The sequence below is a fragment of the Corvus kubaryi genome, unplaced genomic scaffold (genome assembly GCF_017639235.1).
Source record: "Corvus kubaryi isolate FWS band 111438036 unplaced genomic scaffold, C.kubaryi_AGA036_p1.0 37266, whole genome shotgun sequence".
In the NCBI taxonomy this organism is placed as follows: domain Eukaryota; kingdom Metazoa; phylum Chordata; class Aves; order Passeriformes; family Corvidae; genus Corvus; species Corvus kubaryi.
In genome coordinates, this window is record NW_024581081.1 from 5,441,709 (window position 1) to 5,463,881 (window position 22,173).

At 38.5% G+C, this 22,173-nt stretch overlaps 3 protein-coding genes across 11 annotated transcripts in view; 2 read left to right on the forward strand and 1 right to left on the reverse strand.

Annotated features, from left to right (window-relative positions):
* The first annotated feature begins 82 nt into the window (after positions 1–82).
* Positions 83–5,133, forward strand: CUNH6orf120 (chromosome unknown C6orf120 homolog). Of its 3 annotated transcripts, none has more exons than XM_042025180.1 (2): positions 83–349; positions 2,045–5,133. In XM_042025180.1, exon 2 carries the CDS (start codon positions 2,089–2,091, stop codon positions 2,644–2,646), a length of 558 nt encoding a protein of 185 aa, XP_041881114.1. In that variant the 5' UTR covers positions 83–349; positions 2,045–2,088; the 3' UTR covers positions 2,647–5,133. The 3 variants fall into 3 exon arrangements, with proteins under 3 accessions (XP_041881114.1, XP_041881115.1, XP_041881113.1); XM_042025181.1 differs by lacking the exon at positions 83–349 and adding an exon at positions 431–595; XM_042025179.1 differs by lacking the exon at positions 83–349 and adding an exon at positions 632–865.
* Positions 3,815–22,167, reverse strand: PHF10 (PHD finger protein 10). 4 transcript variants are annotated; one of them, XM_042025178.1, is made up of 12 exons: positions 22,075–22,167; positions 19,386–19,492; positions 18,697–18,827; positions 17,805–17,882; positions 16,247–16,380; positions 15,986–16,135; positions 14,778–14,887; positions 13,173–13,326; positions 10,517–10,672; positions 5,752–5,860; positions 5,289–5,477; positions 3,815–4,040 (listed from the first exon to the last, which is right to left on the reverse strand). In XM_042025178.1, exons 1-12 carry the CDS (start codon positions 22,141–22,143, stop codon positions 3,955–3,957), a joined length of 1,473 nt encoding a protein of 490 aa, XP_041881112.1. In that variant the 5' UTR covers positions 22,144–22,167; the 3' UTR covers positions 3,815–3,954. The 4 variants fall into 4 exon arrangements, with proteins under 4 accessions (XP_041881112.1, XP_041881111.1, XP_041881110.1 ...); XM_042025177.1 differs by having other exon boundaries at positions 17,805–17,888; XM_042025176.1 differs by lacking the exon at positions 10,517–10,672.
* Positions 21,634–22,173, forward strand: part of ERMARD (ER membrane associated RNA degradation) — a 27,634-nt gene continuing 27,094 nt past the window's right edge. For all 4 annotated transcript variants that reach the window (XM_042025168.1, XM_042025173.1, XM_042025170.1 and 1 more), the window contains exon 1: positions 21,634–21,946. The gene's annotated coding sequence lies outside the window, so the exon portion shown is untranslated. The remainder of the gene's footprint in view (positions 21,947–22,173) is intronic.

Here is a 22,173-nt window from a genome sequence, read left to right on the forward strand (position 1 = left end):
CCATGCCCGGGGCGGGGCGGGAGCGCCCGGCGGTACCGGCGGCGTTCGGGGAGGGTGCGGCGGCTCCACCCGCCCCCAGCGACCCCGCCCGCGCCGCTGCGGGCCGGGCTCGGCCAGGCACCGGAGCGGCTCGCGGGGCACGCAGGGAGAGCGGTGGCCCGCCCTCCCCGTCGGCTCCTCAGCGCCGGCCTCCTCTCGGCCGCCGCGCTATCCCGGGGCCCGCCCCGGGGAGGGGCTTTCCCGCGGGGCCCCGGCCGCGCTGCGCTGCCGCACGTCCGCGGAGTCCCCGCTGCTCTTCCTCGCCGTGGCTGCGGCCTCACCGGAGCCGGAGCCCCGCGGCAGGTCGGAGGTGAGCCGTGCCCCAGCCCCCGGCCGGCGGGGTAACGCCGGGCCCTACGCCGGGCCTGTCGGGGCCGCCCGGCGGGAGCGGCGCGGAGCCGCCCGCGTCCCCCGGAGCTGCCGTCCCGCCCGCGGGGAGGCGGGGGCGAGCCGGGGCGGGCAGAGCTGCTCGTTCGTGGCTCTGTCCAAGGTCTCTTGGAATCGCTTCTCCTCCCGAACGCTGCGCCAGCGTCGGCATGCTTTCGTTCTTTGCTAGATAACTTTAATGATTTTCTGGTCAGATGTGGAGATCCTCCTGTGCCTCCGCTCGGCTTTTTCGTCACTACTTCGATGTACAAGTGACAGAGAGTCACCTCCCTGATGTGGGGGAAGCAAAAGACTGTTTTTTCCTGTAGCCGTTGAGGGAGTTTTGTCAGTCTGGCAGGTTCAGCGAATGCTGCACCTTGTTCTTTTATGCTGCCTTTGCAGAATTGTGGCTCTGCAGTAGAAAGGCATCTGGAGCAGAAAACGTCGAACTACAGAAACAGTTGGGCATTTTTTTCTGGTTTTTTTCTCCCCTGGATCCATTCAATTGTAGAACTTCTAATGCTTAAGTGACATCTCAGTGGAAGTAATGCAGTTTGTTTTGATGCTAGCAGGGTACAAAACGACTTACAGGCAGCTTTCTGGTTTCAGATAATTGTAGTGTCCTTCTGGAAGGAATGAGGGGATGAGAATCTTCCTCTTAAACATGAAGGTGTTCAGGCTTGTGGCTTCTGTGATTTGCATGTCAAATTCAGTCAGCTATATACTTTGGAAGCCTTCATCAAGGTTTAGAAGCTGCTGCTTTGCACACAGAGACTTAGTGCAGCTGTTTAGAGTGCTGGAGTGTGGCAGGCACACTCAGGCTGTCTTAACTGGGAGTGTGCAGCAAGGAGGGAATAGGCTGTAAGAACCTTGATCTTGCAGCAGTCCTTTCCATCTTCCCCTTGTCCTGATACCTTCAGCCTTATCTTTTGTATGCAAATGCTGTAAAGAGCTGAGCATTTTTAACAAAATCTTCTTGAAAGTATGCATTTTTTTTCAGGGAAAATATGCCAAATTTGGTCCTAGAAACAAGCCACACATCAGGGTCATAAATTAATGTATTACCTCATTAGATAATTTATTTTTATTTCTAACTCCATCTCCATGCAAGTTGGAATGCCTACTGCTTCAAATCCACATCCAGATCTGCACCTTTATTGTCTTTTGAAGTTGAGAGTATGGGAGAACAAATAGGATGCCCTAGAGTACCTCATATAAAGTTAAGCATCTTCAAGCATGCAAAAGCCTTCCTTTCCTTAACTGTTGTTTTGTTTGTTTGTTAAACTGAAGCTAAAATCATTATTAGGTTTCATCCCTTCTGGGTATCTGTCAAGTCTGGCATGCATGCGGGTAGAATGAAACTAGAGTCTCTATGTCAGTTCTGTTGCAAGAACGCTGGCTAGGTTAATTTCTGTTTAACTTTTGGAAACTTAAGCCATTTTATTCTGACAAAGTTCTGAATCTTAGCACTGGTTTCTGTGACTATTAAAAAATACAAGTTAATGTAACACACTTAATTGAAGTTAACTTTGTATGGGTTAGAGAGGATTTATACAAATTACCAAATTTTTAAAAAAGTAATAGATTACTTCCAAGAAGGGAATATACTAAAATCTGAATTGTGTTTTGTATTCACAAGGTAGCACACGGGACACAGGAAGAATCCAAATACAACTTAAGACCATGGCAACACACTGGAGAAGACTCCTGACAGTATTTGTGACGGCTCAAGTACTATTGGTGGTAAATGCCTTTGAGGAAGAGGACATACCGGAGGAATGGATTCTTCTCCATGTTGTCCAAGGTCAGATTGGAGCAGGAAACTACAGCTATTTGAGACTAAATCACGAGGGAAAGATAGTTCTGCAGATGCGGAGTTTAAAAGGTGACGCAGACTTGTACGTATCTGATGTGACACTTCACCCCAGCTTTGATGAGTACGAGTTACAGTCTGTAACTTGTGGCCAAGACATCGTCCATGTGCCTGCACACTTCCGCCGTCCTGTGGGAATAGGGATTTACGGCCATCCCTCTCACCTGGAGAGCGAGTTTGAAATGAAGGTGTACTACGATCGAACAGTTGTACAGTACCCATTTGGCGAGGCTTCTTATAACCCTGAGGAGATGGAGGCAAACCAGAAATACTCACAGTCTACAGAAGATGAACCTCAGGATGAGGAGTCTGTTTTCTGGACTATACTTATTGGAATCTTGAAATTAATACTTGAAATTCTTTTTTAAATTGATACACACTGGACTTAAGTCACACTTCATCCTGTGGAATTGGTATGAATGACTTGCTGTAATATTTAATACTCATTATGTTTCCTGAAGAGATATTCAGGTTACATTTCCTAAACCAGAAAGGAAGTGGGGAGAAAAAGCCATACTTAATTTTATATTGGAAATCCTCCCCAATAGGTAAAATGAGCAGCCAGCACAGTATTTGCAGTGCTCTTCAGAGATCAGGGCTTAAAAATGAATGTATAGTTGGGATCTTGTTAAATTCATTTAAAATAGGTGCTTAGGAAAATCAATTCCAATTCAGTATTTTCTATTGTATTTTATAAAGAAAAATGAATAAACTACTGCACTTCAGTCCCCCTCTCAATTTAGATCACATTTAAAAATAAAACCTGCTTCTTTTCTGAGCAAGTATCTCCAGTAAAACTGATTAGCAACGTGTTTGAGTGTATTCATGAAGTTGAGGAGCTTAGGGTGAAGGAAGGAGGAAACAATCAATCACCTAAGAGAATAGATGGTCTGTATTTTGACTGCATGTGCTCTACATCACATCAGCCATCTGTCAAACAGGTTGGTCCAGTCACTCATAATCACTACAAATCCATGACCTGAATCAAGTGCATGTTGCTTCTTTGCTATTACTGCAGGGAGAGGGAGCCTTCAGCTGTTGGTACTTGTCAGTACGACATTTTCATCTCTGATTAAAAACAACACAGCATATAGGTATCTCGAGAGGGGCTTTCTTACACTTCCCTTGATAGCTTTTTGTGATTGATATTTTTTTTCAAGCACATATTTTTGAATAAGTCATTAGCTTGCAAGGAAAATTTCTGCTGAAAAGGGATTTGCAGTATCTTGTTAGAAGGTCATCTCATGCCCACTTTTTCTTAGAAGTTACTTTTTCCAGGAATACTTTTTGCTTTGGTCGAGTCTTTCAAAATAACCAGTTGCTATGCAAATAAACTATATTTAAATTGCTCTGTAATTTTCTTTTCACAGAGCTTACTGATGAGTGCACTGAAATAAACAAGTATGTTACTATAATTTTATACAAATGCATGTATAATTTAGATTTCACTACTGAAAGGCTTCTCTTTTTGAGTGGGAATTTGGTTTGTCTATCTCAACATCTGACAGGACATTAGTGACTTGTAGCACAAAAAAATAATTATATAGACAAAGTTTATTTAGTAAAAAGGAAAAAAAAAGTGGTATTTCTCCTCTTAGAGTGGTTGATTAAATAGCACCAAAGTATCACTTTAATTTGTGCAGTTAAGTTTTGGACAGCAAGTTTTTAGGGCCTTTTTAACCCTCCTTGCTGTTTTTACCCCTTCTTCCTCCTCTTCTGGGTACAGGAGGGTCTTTCTCACAACAATCACAAATCCAGCGACCTAAGAAAAGAAAGTTATCAATTATTGGGAAACTAAGTTTGTTACTCTCTCATCTATTTAGGCAGCCCTTCACCATTCTGTTAGGTGCTTATCTATTTGCAGTGGTTCCTTTTAATGTGAACAATCAGTGCTTTTCTTTAAATTGAGCGTCTCTTCTATAAAGCAGCATATACAATTCACGCTCCCTTGCAGACTCATTGTGTGTAACCACTGGCTACACCAATCTTCATGGACCTCAGGAAGTGCCAGCACTGCCAAGGCGGTGGTTATTAGGTACGAGCTTGACAAAGGATGCTCGAGTTTGCTGGTCATATTTAAGGTGAATGACTACAGTGTGAGGTCGTGAAGTTACCCAGAGCAGAAATGAATGGCAGCAGGGGAAGCATTTAACTGTTTATATTAGAACAGCTGGGATCAAAGGTTGCTTTGGTAATTCTGTAGTTTTGTAGACATATAATCTATTTTGTTTACATTCTTAGGTCAGCCTCAAAGTGAAATCAGCCACAGAACCAAAAGTACTAAAGTGACAGCTAGCTCCAGTGCTTCCCAAAATGGGGCAGTACAGCGTGTTTTAAGTACTGTCCAGGGAATACTGTCACTGCCACTGAATATGTATTCATGAACTTACAATGGACTTAGGATTACATGTAAAGCAACAGTGCCAGCTGTTACTTTCTTTCTACTGCCCTGAGTTCGGCAGATGATATGAGTGACTGGGCAATTCAAAGCTACAGGCTGCCTGTCTGCCATGGAGGTACTTCTGTTCCAGTTTGACAAGAATAAAAAAAGGAATGAAAGGGGTATTTTAAAGAGGTACTTACAAATATTAAATTGAGACAACTATTTCATTTAGAAAGCACAATTAATGTGAAAGCTATACTCTAGCAATATGCAGCAATACAGTTTCTTTTACAGGTTTCTTCAAGGAAAAGAGCTAATTATTCTCAGTATTCTGTGGATATGGAAAAGAAATAGTTCTAAGTGAGCCTGTTTGGATTATGCTGTAAAAGCCAATTATATTTCCTACACAGGAATTGCCAGGTTTAACTGTGCACAACCAAATATACAGAAATAAAGCTTAGTAAAAAAATCAGGTCCTACAGTGTGAATGCTTTCCTACAGTATTTCTTACTCTTACCTTCACACTTGTTTTAAACTATTCTTTCAAAAGCAATGCATGTATTAATTCTGAGAGAGCCCAGGACTCAGAGGAGGTGGGAAGGGAACAAGTAACTCTTACTTTATTACCTGAAGGGATAGCATCAAGCCCCACACAAAAAGTGTGATAACCACGGTCACATACATCACAGAACATCATTTCTTCTTCATGGTGAGGCTGCCCGCATATAATGCACGTTTTACACTCCATACATTGCCAAGGGTAAGTCTTAATCATAGCAACAAGCTCCGGGGTCATATCAAGGCAAGAAGGGTGGCCTAGATTAAAACCAGTGTTATTACTTTTATGCCTGAAATGAAATTTAAAATTAGTTAGACTTTGCTTTTACCGAACATGAAGTTTAGCTCACCTCCTGGTGAGATCCCACAGTGCAGAGTGTGCGAGTACAGAGAACACGAGAGAGAGATGGGGTCTTAACAAAGGACAGAAAAGGCAACTGAACTGTTGCCACACATAGTATCCACTAAATATGTCTACAAAAATATCTGTCAAATTCCCTTAGGAATCCACTTAGTGTATGTAGATACTTACCACTGTTGTCACACTGGGAGCAATGTATAAGAGCTTCAGCTTTTCCTTTCTTGTTGGACTCCTTACCCTTCAGACAAATTCCACATATAGCATTTGGAATGACCTTTGGCTGGAAGGGTAGAAGAGGGCTATAAATTCATTCCAGAAGAATTTACAGATTCAACAGGAAATGTCATCTATCTCCTTAACTATTAAAATTAATAAACTATCTGTCAGGATGTGTGAACCCTGAAACATGTGACCATCACTGACAAGCAGCAGCACTGAAAAAAATCGTAGATTTAACTACCTAAAATTTTGCATTTGTCATACACAGTGAGTTATATGTAAATCCAATTGGATCAAAAGCATGTACTTGCCTCTTCCTATTAATTCATCAGCTAACATTCTCCTCACGGTAAACTAAACGTGACATACAATGAAAAATGTCAGGAAGATTCTTCCAATACAGAATACTACTTTATGAACTATGTGGATTTCCTGTTAATGAAGGAAATTACAGATAATTTTTTATTTGCATACATTGCTTTTTCTATCTATCTTCAGTTTCTACTTATCTGGTTAGCTATGCTGTACAAGGCTGTATTTCTATTACCATTTCTTTTTGTATCCAGTCATAACCACTATAAGCAGAGCCTCGCATTTAACTACAGATTTACATCTGTAATTTTTCTAAGTGATCATCTGGAGTGTGTCTGGGTCCATGAGATCCATTTAAAGGATAAGAGAAATAGCAGGCTGTTAAAATGTGAAACATCTATGTATTCTGTGTCCCAACTCATTAGATAAACCAGTTTCATCCTGATGAGGCCTGAGGAAGAAATAAGGCATTCCAAATTTCAGAAACATGGCAGTAGTTACATTGTTGAGCTTTAACTGCTGCATAATGAAGTTAGTGAGAAATGTAGTCTACAATTAACGTAGTGCTCACCAATATTAAACTGACTAGTGCCAGTTTTAAAAAACAACGTTGCTGCAAAGACCCAGCTAGGAGAGGGCGCTGAAGGCATATTCTCCCCTAAACAGCTTGTCAGTAAGCAAGAATCCCAGTCAACTACCGATCACACACGGGGAGAAGAATGGGGTTTACTTCTAAAATAAATTTAAAAAGTGAAACACAAATATATATATATGTATATGTGTGTGTATATATATATATTTAAAAATAATTACAAAGATCTTTTGCAATACAACTTATCTTTAAGTGCGTTTATTTTCCCAGCCACTTTTTGATAGCACCTAGCAAGGTAATTAATATCTTGATTCATTTTTAAAGTCTCAGGCTGCATTGCATCAAGTTTTCTGAAGTTTTCAATCTGCTTTTTATGTCAAAACATGTCTACAGCCTGCTTCAAATTGTTTGGTCTAAGGAATTTTATTCAAGAAAGCAAAACACCACACTAGACGTTTATAGGTAACTTCCTTCAAAAGATGACAGAGGCATTCATAGACACATTTTTTTGCTTATTTATTTTAAAAAAGCAAAGTCAACCTGTTTTATACATAAATATAATAAAACAGTAAAAGAAGTCTAACACACAAACATTGCTACAAAATAATAAATATTATGGAAGCAAAACCACACATGAACTCAATTACTGTTAACTCTACTACGTGTCCTACATGTATACCTTTATACCCTGCTCCTCCCAAAAAAAGTGGCACATGCTTAAACTTTGTCAGTGTGTCAGCATTTACCCTTCCATTGTTTAGGCTATTTTAACTGTGTTTTAATCTAAGAAACTGAGCTTTTCTAGAATAGCAAGTGCACTCTTCTAATCAGACTTCTGGCTTATATTTGTATTTTACTGCCTTTAATATACAACAGCACACTCCAGCTGAAGTGAGCTGCCTTTTGGACACACACCAGTGTTACAGGTATGTGCAGGTCACACTCTGATACACATAACTCTCATTGATATAGATGCATTTATTAACAATGCTTCCATCTAGTCTTAGTTCACTAAACTGTATTCATTAGAAACTGTGCATTTTAAGGGGGGTGAGAATCACAGCCTATGAAGAATGAAGTTCCAACAGTATGGAAGTATTTTTAGAAAAAAAAAAAAAAAGAAAATCAAGATGATTCACATTTCAATCCAGTTCAGTTCTACCAACATAAATGGCTTTTAGAAATGCTATAAAAATGTCTGTTAATTCCAAATGGGAAGTCACAATATCCCATCTCATTAGGAGTAAATTTTGCTTTCTACTTCCTCATCTTACTGGGATTAAGATAGGAGAGAAAATGAATGGGGGCTCAAAATGATGACTTTGTGCTGTGTAGGTTTTCACTTCCATGCTGCTGTGTTGCAGCTCTCAAAGCTTTCCAACTACACCATTTTTATAACATCCTATTCTGAATGCAAAGCGTTACATTTTCATATACATTGACCCAAACCAGAAGTGTTGCAAAATAAAGACACTCAATACATTTCATTTTTATGTGCAAAAAAATCTCCTGTACTTTTAACAGTACCCTGTGTGTGCAATTGTAGTAGTCAGTCCTGCAGCAACAGACTCGCTACTTGGAACGTGACAAAATGTAAAACACATGCTCATTGTTCTTTGTTAAAGAACTGACAATAAAAAAAGACTCCATATAAAATACAGTATTTCTTTTACTCAAAAATAACTCAGTGGAAATGTATGGAATCCTGTAATACTCATAACGTGCCTATAACTATACATATATATGCTGATGCCATAGCAATTATCCTTCAATTTTAACTACATGTAACCAAAAATTAGTGTCCTACAAAAATAGTCCAATATTAAAGAACAATATAGAACAAAAGTTTTATAAAGATTTCACAGGGAAAACATTTTGAATCAGTCAAGCCTTCGGCTCAAAGTGCCTTAACATGTAGGCACATATGGTAGGTATATTGTTATCTGGTGTTTTTATAGACTCACAAACAAGAATCATTCTGTCTCGCCAGTTAAAACAGCTCATGTAATTTGGCTTATTGCAAGCTTTCAAATGTTCCCACAAACAAGAAAGCCAATCCTCTCACCCTCCCAACACATCATCACCACCCCTGACTTAACAAGAGCCTGATGGTTCATGCAGGCAGGGTGTGCTGACATTGCAAAGATGTGGCACTGTAAGTTTATAGTAAGACCTTGTTACTGACAGGATCAGTGATTTTGAACCAATAAGTAATTGCTACGGGAATCCATTTTCAAAATGCAGTGCTGTATACTACTCTTCTACAATTTTAAGTCCAAAACTTTGCTGGAAGTTCTGCTCCATCAGTTCTCTCTCTACGCATTCATGAGGCCATTAAATAGATTGGACTAATCAAACACTTGGGCATCTCACAGCTAAGTGAAACTTCTGTAAACCAGTGGCACACAATCCTAATGTCAAGTTAAACAAAGCTAAAGCAAAATTTCAGCCTTCATCTTTGGATTTCATGTTCATGGGAATATTGAAATGCATTCTATGTCCACAACTTCTTGCAAAGTTACACATAAAAAAATATATATATGTGGTAAACCACAATCCACAGTTCACCCATTTCTTAGTAAGTTCCTGAAAAGAGAAAATGCAACTGGAGCTTGCTGTCTGTTATGAACTTGTACAGATACTGTATGTAGAGGAAATTTATCAAAGCTGTCCAATTCTTGCTGGAAATTAGCTTCTTATTGTAAGTTATAGTTTATTTACTATTAACTTGGTAAACACAGATAGTAAATATTTATGAATATAAAATGCAAGTCATCAACAGCTCACTTTTGCTGAGACAGATTCTAAGTATGTACAAACTTGTCACTGACAAAACTGTTTCTTGTCCTGTAACTGTAAATAAGCATTCCTGACTGGTAAACACTCAACCCTACCTTAACTTAGTGTTTTCCCTCTTTATGGGTCATTCCTGCTCCCATGTAAGTCAACGGAAAATTCTCATTCCTCTCAGTGGAACAGGTCTAGACAATTACGTGCTTTTAATGTGTTACAGTTTAGTCAGATCCTCTCTCAGTATGCAGAATAGTAACACATAAAAAATGATGTCAAAACCCACTTCTTCTGAAAAGTATTTTTATCATAATTTTTGAAATTACTATACAGGAATACTGAAGATTTGGGTCTTAAGTTTGGCAATCACTGCTTGATAGCTGAAATGTCTTAACATCCTCACCAACGTTCTAGTTTAGATAAAAGCATATTGCCTACAAATGTTACTATATAGTATGAACTACATAAAAGGCTATTTTCCATATACTGTTACAGGGGTTACATATGATTGCCTATACAGCTGTAGTAAGCTTTTTGCCTTCCTTCCTATACATTGTAACATCATAGGATAAAAGGCTGTATTTAAAATCAATGTCATAACAATATGTTTAGCTATATAGCTGCACTTTACAGCACTGGTCTCTTGATATGCTGCCATACGAACTAGAAAAAAAGTAACAAATAGAGAATGCTAGCTTCAAACTGGCACATACTTCTGATTGCTATGTTAAAGCAGACAGAAAGATGTTGAGTTCCAATGATAAATCCACAGTGGATTTTTCTAGCGTTACTGCCTATGAATCTAAGAAGTTAACACAATAGGAGGCCACTGTACAGCTAGGGTAAAGAAAAGCCCCACATGAAATATAAGCAAAAAGGAAATAAGGAAGCAAACAGATGGAGCACACAACAGGAGAACAGCTAGTGAAGTACAGCAAGCAGAAGTTCCACATTATTGAAAAAACCAAATACTTCAGGGAGAAGCTGGTGAGTAAAATTCAGTCAGGGGCTTTTTTCTTCTACCTTGTACCCAGGAACTGATTTGGGTAATACAGAACGTTTGGAACCATCTTTTCTTGGAGTAGCACTTTTGTCTCTTGTTTTTTGTCTTCCCTGAAAAGAATCCTCCTGGTTGTCTGTGGCGCAATCACCTTCAGATACATTGCCAGACGAATTGTCCTATAATAAAAATACCATAGCTATATTTTTTTATTTTTTGGATAGACAGACAAGTCTTTCCTATGCCCCTTAGAGCCAGCTAAGGTAAGAGAAGGATACATCATTCCTTCTGCAAAAGCATGGGGTTTATCACATCTAGAACACCTTTGTTCACAACATTCTTAATCTGTTTTTTTCTGGTTTGTGTGGTGTGTTTTTTTCTGGTTTGACTGGTGTCAATGTGTTTTTTTCTGGTTTGACTGGTGTCAGCAACAGCAGTCATGTTTTCCAGTTGGTCTTAGTACCAGTGTGGGGAGCACAACAGTGTAATTCTTTGAACCATTTTCCATTAGAAGCCAGAAAGAAATCCACTAAATGCAAGATGCTGTTCACATTGTATAGGGCCAATAAAAAATTAAAAGTGCCCTTCTCATGTATTTAAAGTGTACAAGCACTGCTTTGAATTAAACATGTGAAGGTTTTTTTCTGCCACCTTCATCTACTATTTTCACCAGGAGCAATCTAAATATTTAATTTGGACTGCAGCAGAAGAATGCTATCAATGGCAAAACAGGCATCCATATTTAATATAGAACCAAACAACAGAATTTATTTTGCAGTTACAAGTTGGGTTTTTTTTTGACGAATGAGGAGGCAAGAAAGATAGGAAGAGGTTCAAAGAGGGGGAGAGATCAATGTAAGCATAATTAAGAGCAGCAGCACAAGACTTTTCTCAGAAAAGTGTTAATAAAGGCTTCCAAAAAGCTCCAGAAGGAAGCAGTGTGATTACTAACGTTTATTACAATAAAAACCAAGAGGCCAAATAACAATGGTGCCCTACAGTAACACTCTGTAAAAACACAATAGTAATCAGCCTGTGCCCCAGATCCTAAAATCAAAAGAGATAAAACAGACACAGGGCAAATGGAGGAGTGTAACACAAAAGCAGATTAAACTATGTGGCAACAAGAAATGGTATGTTTCACCATTATTTTAGGGGAAGGGTTATTTAGGATAGCCCCACTAAAACACTATAGAGAAGAAAACTGCTACCATAACTCCAACAGTGTGGGGAGGGTTGGGGGGGGTGAAAAAGGAAAAGGTATAAAGCATATCATGGGACTCACCAGGGAGATCTGACAAATGGTAGGTAGCCCAAATCAGACAATGTCTCACCTCTAAGTTTTTTTTGAACTATATGCCCCCCTCCATGACTGACTAGCTAAGAACCCCTGCTCCCATAAGGCAAAACCACTTCACAGGAATCTGATTATCAATTTTCCACACTTCTCTACACTTTTCAAACTCAGGGACATTTTTCCTTCTGCATTCTGCCACAAAAAAAGGATTTCTGAGCCTCTGTAAAAATCAAAGGATAGTCTGCTTGGTTCAGTTACTTTTCTTTACCAATAATGAGAATGGAAGTCAGTGGAAAAGGAAACTGGGAAAAAATGGTTAAAGACCAACTGACCAACTGTAAAAAAGCTGGAGTGTGATTAAATCAAAAATTTGAGTTGACATTTAGCATGTTGTGTTTATATGATTTCTTCTTCTCAAAAAATTGCAAGCAGAAACAGTATATTAAACACCTGTATTTCCTTTTGTTAACCTACAAGCTGACCTCTTCCATTCTTCTTCACTTAGAAGTAGCTTACGAAATTCAAATAAGATGAATATTTACATGCCAAAATTTAGAATTGTACATACCCATTGTCAAACAGGTTCATCAATCACACTAGAAATTGCTAAATGCACTGTGACATTCCACTGCTGTTAAAGTTAGGGTTAAACTTCTGGAAAGACATTGTCACCAACATACAAACTGCACCAATACACCAATGGTTCAGTTGTACTCAGCTAATTTGAAACTCAGCTAGCTCTCAAGCATTTAAAACACTATCAAGGTACATAGGTGAAAGTTTCCCTTAAGTTTCAGCTAACAGTTAATTTTGTATTTGCGTTAAGTGGAGAGAACATAAGTATCTTTTTAAATATGTATTGTAAAGCAAAAGCACCAGTGCTTTTTACCTTCTTTTTAAATTGGAATGAAATAACTGTTTCTATACTGAGTACTTGCTGCTTCCACATCACAAAAAGTTATGAGGTTATCAACACCTTTGCTTTGGGGACAGATTCTGTGGGACTTCAAACAGCAAAATATACTGTGACCTGAACTACAATGTTCATTCTCCTCAGAAATGCCAGCAACTTCCCTTTGGAAAAAGGGCATAATGAAAAGCTGCACTGGGAAGTTTCTTGAAAATTTCTTTAAACAAAACAGAACAAACAAAAAAAAGAAAAAAAAGAAAAAAGGTCTGAAATTTCAAATATTTGTTCAATTTACTTTGAAAATGGACCAAAACAGAAAGCTGGAGAGCAATGTTATGAAATAAACAGAAGTACTTAAAATGGTCTTCCCTTCATTTTGCAAATGTTAGAAGATTCTATAAAGAAACTAGTTAAACTAACAAAAGTGAAGGAAAGGATTTTTTTGTTCAAGAATACTTTCAATTTATCTCACCGAATTGCCTTTGGTTTTCCGTTTTTCATCACCTCGCCCTTCCTCTGCATCATCTGAATCTCCATCACTGTCCAATGCTGGCAGCTCTGGATCCAAAGGAGGCTCATAAAGAGCTGTGTTTAATGGCAAGTAACGAAGCTCATCTGGAGAGTATCTGAAGTTAAATAAATAAAATTCATTCATTTATGTGTACTTTATGCATAAGCATTAAGTCACACAGTATACAGGAACTTCACTGAGAAAGAGTCTCCTTTTTTTCAGGAAGGCACATAAAAACATGCAGTTCCGAAAACGAAGGAAACATACTAATTTCTCCTCCCAAATGGGATACCATGTATAGTACTTGTCTTCTTTGTAGAGCAGATATTCATGGAACACAGGAGAGTGTATTTGCAAAGTTTTAACCAATCCATGTTACTGTGCCCAACAGACCATACACTTTGTTTATGAATGTACAGTGCCCCATAACGTGTACAATTCTAACCCAGGGCACACAAACATGTCCAAAGCAAAGTAAAGAATACAGCTGTATAGCTGATTATTGAGAACAAAACAATGCATATGAAAATATAACTTCAGAAGAATGTAAAGATCTAATCCTACTGCTTATAGCCAGATACAGCTTAACATGCATAATCTACCCTTTTTCTTTTTTACTTTAAGGACTAAGAAACAAAAGTCCTCTTACTGCTGAGGACAAGCATTGTAAGGAACAGGATACTGTCTTGCTGCATATTTTGAAAGGTTATGTCCTTCACTGAGATGGAAAAGCAGCTTCACTTGCAGTTCACTTGCAAAATAAACATAATACGTAGTAATTTTAATTCAATTAATTTAATAAAATTAAAGTCCTTCAGGAACGTCCTGTAACATGCAAATTTGGGGTGGGCTGGATGAACACACACTGGAACGAGCAAGGCACATGCAGACAAAGAGCTTCTCTAAAGAAAACCAAGCACATATAGCATGAATACCATCTCTACGGTACAACAGAAAGACTTCAGCAAAATCTTCAAATCCGTACAGATTCGTTCAACGGTAGCATGCCACTGGTAAAATCTTAAATTTATGTCAACAGTCAAGTAATATGTTTTTCATTAAATGCAAAGATCCATTCTGCACTGCCTTTCTCTTTACAAATCCAACATCAAACTTAGCCCACAAGACCAATCAAATTTTTTTTAAAGAGTTTCTAAAAATTCAAAATAGAACAGCAGACTGTCACACAGAAAACACATGATCACAAGCCAGCATTACAACACTTTGATACAGAAACATTAATTTTAGCACACATGCAGAGGCAGATGATAAGTAAAAAAGGACGGTGGCAGGAGTGAAATCAATGCCTCTTTTTACCATGGTAAACACCTGAGCAGGACAAATCTCAGGCACTGCAATACACCAGCAGAGGCAGTGCTCTTGCAGTCAGTACTGTGTTGTTGACACAAGCCGTCACACTATGCATCTTTGAAGACTGGCAAGTGTCTCAAACATAGAATTAATTTGAAACCTTACAGCAAAGACACTGCAATGTTTTCCACCTGCTACATGTAGACAAAAGAGATCAGTGCAACAGAATTGGCAGTTGAAACGCTTTCAAAATACCTTTTGTAGTACTCCTGGAACTGGCCGGGTATGAGAGCCACTGGATAAGGACTAACCTTTGTTCTCTCTGTAGGCAAGATTTTGTATTTCCCTTGAGGCACCTGGATAATCTGCATTGTTTAATATAAAACAATGACATTTTTGTTTCACATACAAACTGTTGAGCCTTCCTCACCAACTATTCCCCAAACATTTTTTAACTTGCCAGTTTTACTGAATTGGAACAGCTACCATGAAAAACTCAATTCATTAAAACCGTTAAGAGATCCCACTCACAAAACAGTATCATGGATTAAGCCAATCACTAAGCATCTAGTGAACTGAACAAACATTAGGTAAAACCACTTTAAACAGTATACTACGAAAAATAATCTTGAAATTAAAACCTAGCAATCGAAATAGCAAACATTAGCCATTGTGAGTGGCATCTTTAGCATGTATTGTCATTATTGGTTGATATTGCTTTAGAGTAGAAAGAACACATCCATCTAATTCTGAAACCAGACTGTACTACAAAAATACCCCATTAATAATATAAATATATGAAAAGAAGAAGCTTACACATAAGCTTTCCTTCTCTCAGAAGGAAAGAGAAGTAATTATCCACTATCTTGTCTCTAACATGGGACAATACCAGGAAAACGAAAACTTTCCTTAATTGTCTGCCATGTAATAATTTGCAGAGAAAATTTTTGCTTTACTGCCTTTATAGAAGCAGAACAATATTGCTTCAAAATGCAAGAATTTTTTTTTTAATCAAGCAGAGGCATGTAACATATGCAATACAAAAATAATGTAACACCTAACAAAAAACAAGGGCATAATACTGACAGGCAGCACACTTTTAAGTAATAAATAGTTTTCTTTTCTACTTCAGATACTGTCAGGCAAAATTTTTGAGGTATTCAAAAGAAGAATTCGCCATTTATGTGAATCAACAACCCCCTTAGTCTTATGCTACTACTATCAGAATAAAGACATGATAACAAAATAACACTGAAATTTTTAGAGCTTCTGAAGACAGGTATTTTCAAGTTTAAAAAGTCTGCAGATTAAATATATTTGAGATTGTTATTTTAGCAGAATTACCCATTTAACATCAAAGCTGTAAGTCCCTATATGAATGAAACAATGATCAACCCCTCTGGAAAATAGCTAAAATGGTACCAAACCCAACTTCACTAGGTAAGCAATTTAAATGTGCCTACGTGTGTCTGTAAATCAAAATAGGCTCTTCTTTCTTCCATCCGCTCTCGATTTAAATTGCTGTTGAATTCTGCAGCTTTCTTGGCAGCTTTTTTAATATATTCTGGAACTTTACTGGCTTCTACTTTCTGTGTGTTCTGCTGCTGCATTTGCTGGAATAAAAACAAATATATTAATTCACATACTTTTCACTATCAGTTTGAGAAGAGCTTTTTCTCACACTCATGTCACAGATTTGGTTCACTTGAATGATAACTACTTACAGAATACTCTTTATAATGATCAGTTATTCGCTGTCGTTCTTTCTCTTGCAGTATAACAGAATATTCAGCATGTTTGGCAGGGTATTCTTTAATCATAAGATCAATTACTTCATCACTACGCAAAGCTGTCAGACCTAAAATAAATAAAACCAATAATGATGCTATCTGGCAAAAGTAACTGTAGGTTATTTATATCCCACAATGACCAACTCAAGTTTTTGAGCAGCTAAAGACAACAACCTGCTGTGCACAATGCTTCCCTTTCTTAAGCAGCAATGAACTTTTGCCATTCAGCTTTCAAGGTTGATTAGGAGTTTGCTCGTACCCAAGGCTTGTGTAATTACTTACAGCTACAGACCCTTTCACATTGACCCAACCACCTACTTAAAGGCACTGGTGAAGCAGAACGTTTGTTCTAGATGGGACCTCCTGTACTGTTAGTTTCAGTTTCCAATGCTAGTGAAGCTTCATTACCCTGCAGAACCATTACTGAAATTACGAGGTTTACATAACGTCTCTATACAAATCAAGGAAGAATCATTATGAGAGCAATTCAGAGCAGCAAACTGCACACAGACTCCTGACTCCCAATTAAAGCATTTCAAGTTCAGAAGTCAGAATGCCTCAGTTTGCAGCTACAATGCAGAACTCCTCCTGTGAAGGTTCCAACACAACTAAACTCCAAACATGGACAACAGCACGGAATGACTTATATTACTACAACTGATTATAATTTTAAAAACAGGGGTAGCTAACTCAGCACATATCTCTATTGGATATAACGGGCAAAAATGTAACATTTTACTTCTATTAATAAAAATTAAGATATGGTTCTCTTACCAATAGCTAAGTTAAAAAAAATAGAGAGCTGGCAGGCAAGAAATAAAGGTGTTATACTAAAGATTGGCAGCATATAAGATGACAGACTCATGATACACAGAAAAAAAATCGTGGCAGCATCATTTAAACTCTAACATGTCCAAGTCACGTATATCAGCAGAGTAAGAAAAAAACTCTTTCAATATAAGCCTCAGCAATTACATCAATCCATTTCAACTACATTCAAGCGCCTTAATATACACTCCTCGAATTTCTAACATAGAAGCTGAACCATTTAAGATACACTGATGTTTCCTGAGCTCCAGTGCAATGCAGGAAAGTAAGACTAATGTATATAAAGACACCATGTACATATATATGTGTAATATATACCACCACCTACATATATATATACATATATACATAACGTATTTATATGACACCACACAATTATGGTGGTCTCTTTTCTAAGAGAAAAAGGTTCTAGAAGTTAATTTACAATATAGCAAAATCCTCTCTAAGTAATTAGAATAGATCCAAAATATATTTGTTAATAATAAATATGGAATATTGATACATCATGGCCAATTTACCAAGTTAATAATAAACCAGTGCTAATTTCAGAATTTATGCTGTCAGTTAAGAGGGATGCAATTCTTCTCTAGCAAACTGAACCCACTTTTTCAGCATGCCATACTTTTTCTACTGTAATAAGGAGTCTAACAATTTGTTTTCTTACCTAGTGTGCACTGAGTCTCTGTGATAACATTTAGTTCTCTGAGGTAGAGTTTCTCCTTGTGAGATAAATCTCGCCTTTCTAAATCTCCAAAGAAAACAAAAAAGAGAAATAAAAATGTGTGCAGTAACTGAAACTCCCCCATGAACAGTGTAAGAATACTTCACAAGAAGTTTGTTTCCAGGAACCTAGAGTCTGTATTATACCATTATTCCAAGGAACATGACAACTTTATAAACTAATTTTAATAAACAATGTAGGAACATGGTAAATTTTCTTGACCTGTAGTAGGTCAAGACCCTGCCTATAGTTACCATTTACAGAAAAACTAAAGAAACCTGATGTACAAGTTCAAATGCAGAAATTTTTACCAAGTACTGAAAGCACAGACTTTTTTCTTTTACTGTGACTTTTAAAAATAAATTCCCCAACAAAAGAATCAGATTTGACAATTCTGAATAATGAAGGCTCAAATATTAGAACCTCCACAAACATGTTTTTTTAAATTTTTCCACAGTGTAGGAGTGTTGCCATAATTCAGGAAACAGAATAGAGAGGTACAGTTATATAGTAAGAAATGACCAACAAATCACTTAAAAATAGAATTGACATCAATTTTTAAAAGGTTTTTGCTGATCTAACCCCCAATCAGACTTGTTCGCAAATTTTCAGTGGCAATACCATGAACTCTTGCATTACTTCAAAAAACCACTGGATACATTTTTAATATGCCAGTAATGAAAATACAAAGTACAACAAGTATAATCCAGATCTGCTTTTGCTGGGTCTTTTTTTAAGCAGTTAGCTCATCCTATAACCAAAGAAGCACACACTACATCCAAACTGTTTACAGACACAAGCTTTTAGAAGAAAAACTTTATTTAAAAATAAATACCTGGATATTTTCTTTTAAAAGAAGTCACACCCAAATATTCACTAACTTGCTCCTGAAGCATATAGTATTCTCCTGTTTCATCGGGTGGCCATTTGTATTCTATCAAATTTTCAGCAGGAAAATAACTATACCTAAGCATCAGAACAATGTTAGAACAAATCACAACAATACTTAAGAAGAATGCTTACATCTCTAGAAATTCAGTAATTCCTATTTATATATCAATGAACAGTAACTACAAATTTGGACAAGCAGTTTAGGACACAGCATCCTGTGAACCCGTTTCAAAAGTCACATTGTTATACCCAACTTCACTTATATTTTTCTAAATCACCATTTATCAACATGCTAAGGGACAGAACCTGAAGAAAGTGATATCCATCACAATGGAGAGGACACCAGGAAAAGCAACTACTACAGTGTCAAAATTCATTCAGGTATGCAATGTTTTAAAAACAGGTAAACTGTGCTGATTGTAAATCAGATGCAGCACTGTTTGTGGCCTTTTAAAATAAAATACCTTAAAATATGCTGGGAGCAATAGACACCTAGCTATTTATAGGACATCACCTCAATTCAGAAAGATGTATGAAGAATATGCAAGTAAAGAAAACAGCTAATACTTAAGCATACTGAACAAGAAATTTAGACTTGCAATAAAAAGTGGGAATTGTAAAAAATGGTATTACCCAAGGTCTTGACTGGAAGTTTCACAGCTCCGAGAACTGTCCCCTGAGCCCATACGCCGTCTTTTGGATGGCTGGCTGCCATCATTGGAATTTTCTTCTGTGTCATCCTAAAATGAAAATAAATATTTTAAAAATCAGACTACTCTGAAGGTATGTAAAGCACAAGGCAATCCACAATTTAAATGTACTCAAACTGCTAAGCCATTCTATGACTGTTGTAACAAACAACTCACAGGGCAGTCTACATAACAAACTATTCTTTGTTATAAACTACCTGCCTGACGCATGGTAGCCCAGGAGAATTGGGTGGCTTCTCACCTGTGGCGTAGGTAGAGTTCTGAATAGACAGAGCTGTAGCTCTGGCCACCAAATTCATAATTGCTGATGTAAACTACCTCTGGCACTTGATTAGACTAGCACTCCAAACCAAAAGCAAGTGCAGAAGAAAACCACCAAATCCTTGCTGAGAGCTGATGCTTATAAAATCAGGGAAAATATTACAAAAGCAATACAGGAGTTTATGGGCATACAGTTAGAACAAAAGGAACAGTATACAGTTTACAAAAAGTATCATAACAGCAAGTAGCAAAGACTCGTCTCTTGAGATGAAAAAATATTTGGAAGAAAAACCCCAACTTTGTATTACAACAGATACAGAAGAGAACAAAGCTATTCCAAGGAACATTCAGAAGTTAACTTACAGTGTCACTATTCAGATTTCAAATGATCAATATAATGAAAGGGAATAAAGGGTGAAGAGGAAAAAAAGACCTAAGCAAAACAAAGAGTTCTGTCTGTAAAATCTAGAAGACAGTGACTCTGCTGATGCTGTTTTCCACTGCTTTGTTGTCCAGTAACGCTATACAACTCCTACTCACACCATCAACAATCTCAAAGCATTTAGTGACCAACTCTGTTTGATCATAACTGAGATACAGAAAGCAGAAATCTTTGAGTGAATTGCCTACTGTAACCAGTAGTAGAGTCAGGAATGAAACAGTTCTTTAAGTAATTGAATCTCTAAAGTGGAGCAGTGTGAAAGAATCAATTTTCTAAAGTCTGTGAAAAGTTTAAGCAAGAGGAATTAACTTGTCAGGAATAAATGGATCAAACTCAACGATACTTACTTATTTAATAATGACAACAATGTTTATTAGGTTTACCTTTGCTAATGTCTTTCATTCTAGTATGTTTTACTTCACATATGACTTGAAATAGCAACTTTAAAATGTTCCAGCAAATAAGAATACATTACTTTTATTATGCAACATTTGTGAAATGTTATAATCAAGACAGGCCATAGGCAAAAAGCATTTGTCTCCTGGAATTTTGGCTTATTTTTTGTTTGCACAATTTTTTACAAATATTTTTCTTCCTCTTTAAGGGGCAAAAAGAACATCTTTCATGCAGTAATAAAAATTAAAAAGCAAAACTTAATGAAACTTAATGTTTTCTTAGTACAGTCATTCTTAAAAAAAAGTGGTATGCAGCATCTCCACTCACATTACCAGTAATGCCACTTCCTAGTATTGCTGAGAATACCCTGTATAAATTCAGAAAAACAAAGCAGCAGCCCCCAATCAAAACAACATTGCAGGAGTATTTTGTGGCACAGCTGTCTCATCAGAAGCTCATCTCTACTTCCCTCAAGAATATTAATCCACTCCAAATCATTTTAACTGCTAGACAGAAACCAGAACAGGGCCAAAGCAACCCTCTGGTATACCAAAACTTCCAAGACACTTCAAAACGTCTTTAAAAGACAGATCTCAACCTGACAGTTTGGTGAAGTGCCTGGTATCAGTTTCTCGTTTTCCCTTTTTTCCTTTGTAATTTTTCATTTATTAAATCTGGTACTGTTACAAAGTATGAGTATCCATAACATAGAGAGATCAGTGTCCTCCATTTGCATCTTTGCTTCCTTATTTGCTTAAAATTTCAGAAATTCAATCACATAAATTCAGTTTGTTGCAGACAACTTCGTGTAAGAAGCAAAAACATCTGCAATCTTAAAGGCACATTGCTGCTCAACCACCCTAACTGTTCAAAAAAAAAAAAAAAAAGGGTAACTCTGTGACTTTCTTTATATGAAAAGTCAAACACTGCCAAAAAAAACCCCTTTCTCGCTGAAAACGCATGTTTCTGTAAAAAGCCTGTTAGTCCTTACGAAACATGGTGACGTTACAAACTTCTGGGACGTCTATTATTGTAAGATCGACGTAACGCTCCTTTATTAAGAGATCGAGAAGCCTGAACTACCCAAGCCGTGTTTCAAAGAGCGACTGCCGATCTGTGCCGGGAGTCCTTGGCGCCACAAGTGCCCGCGGTGCCCGGGAGCAGCCGGCAGGGCCAACGCGGAACTGCCCGCGGCCAGACCCAAACTTTCCCGGCTGCGGCGCTGCCGCGGTGAGGACTCCGCTGCCGCGCCGCCCCCGGGAAGACGCCGACGGACTTTTGGGAAGAAGACCGCCCCGGGCGCTCAGCCCCAGACGCGCGCTCAAAGTTCGGCCCAGGGCGCGGGAGGCCGCCCGCCGTCGCCCGGCGCCCCCGGCGGGAGTGAGGTGAGCCCGGGGCGGGCGGGTCGGGTGGGAGGCGCGGGTCACGGCGCCCAGGCGCGGGGGCCGCGCGAGGCCTCCCGCCGAGGCGGCTGTTGCGCCGCAGCTCCGCGGCCGCCGCCACCCGCTCTCACCTTGAGGGACTGCGCGCCGGGCGTGGCCGGGTCGCTGTCGCAGAGGCGCGGGGACAGCACGGCCGCCATGGCCGCCGCCGGCTGGGCCAACAGGAGCGA

What these genes read in the sequence shown, in the direction of transcription:
- PHF10 (XM_042025177.1), bottom strand. Translation starts at nt 22,143, where the DNA reads ATGGCGGCCGTGCTGTCCCCGCGCCTCTGCGACAGCGACCCGGCCACG. An exon ending in TTCCAGGAGTACTACAAAAG is followed by an intron (nt 13,327 to 14,777) that starts GTATTTTGAAAG and finishes ATTTAACTTCAG; the next exon opens with ATACTCTCCAGATGAGCTTC. An exon ending in AATCAGTTCCTGGGTACAAG is followed by an intron (nt 5,861 to 10,516) that starts GTAGAAGAAAAA and finishes CTACCCTTCCAG; the next exon opens with CCAAAGGTCATTCCAAATGC.
- CUNH6orf120 (XM_042025179.1), top strand. Translation starts at nt 793, where the DNA reads ATGCTGCCTTTGCAGAATTGTGGCTCTGCAGTAGAAAGGCATCTGGAG. An exon ending in AACGTCGAACTACAGAAACA is followed by an intron (nt 866 to 2,044) that starts GTTGGGCATTTT and finishes TGTATTCACAAG; the next exon opens with GTAGCACACGGGACACAGGA.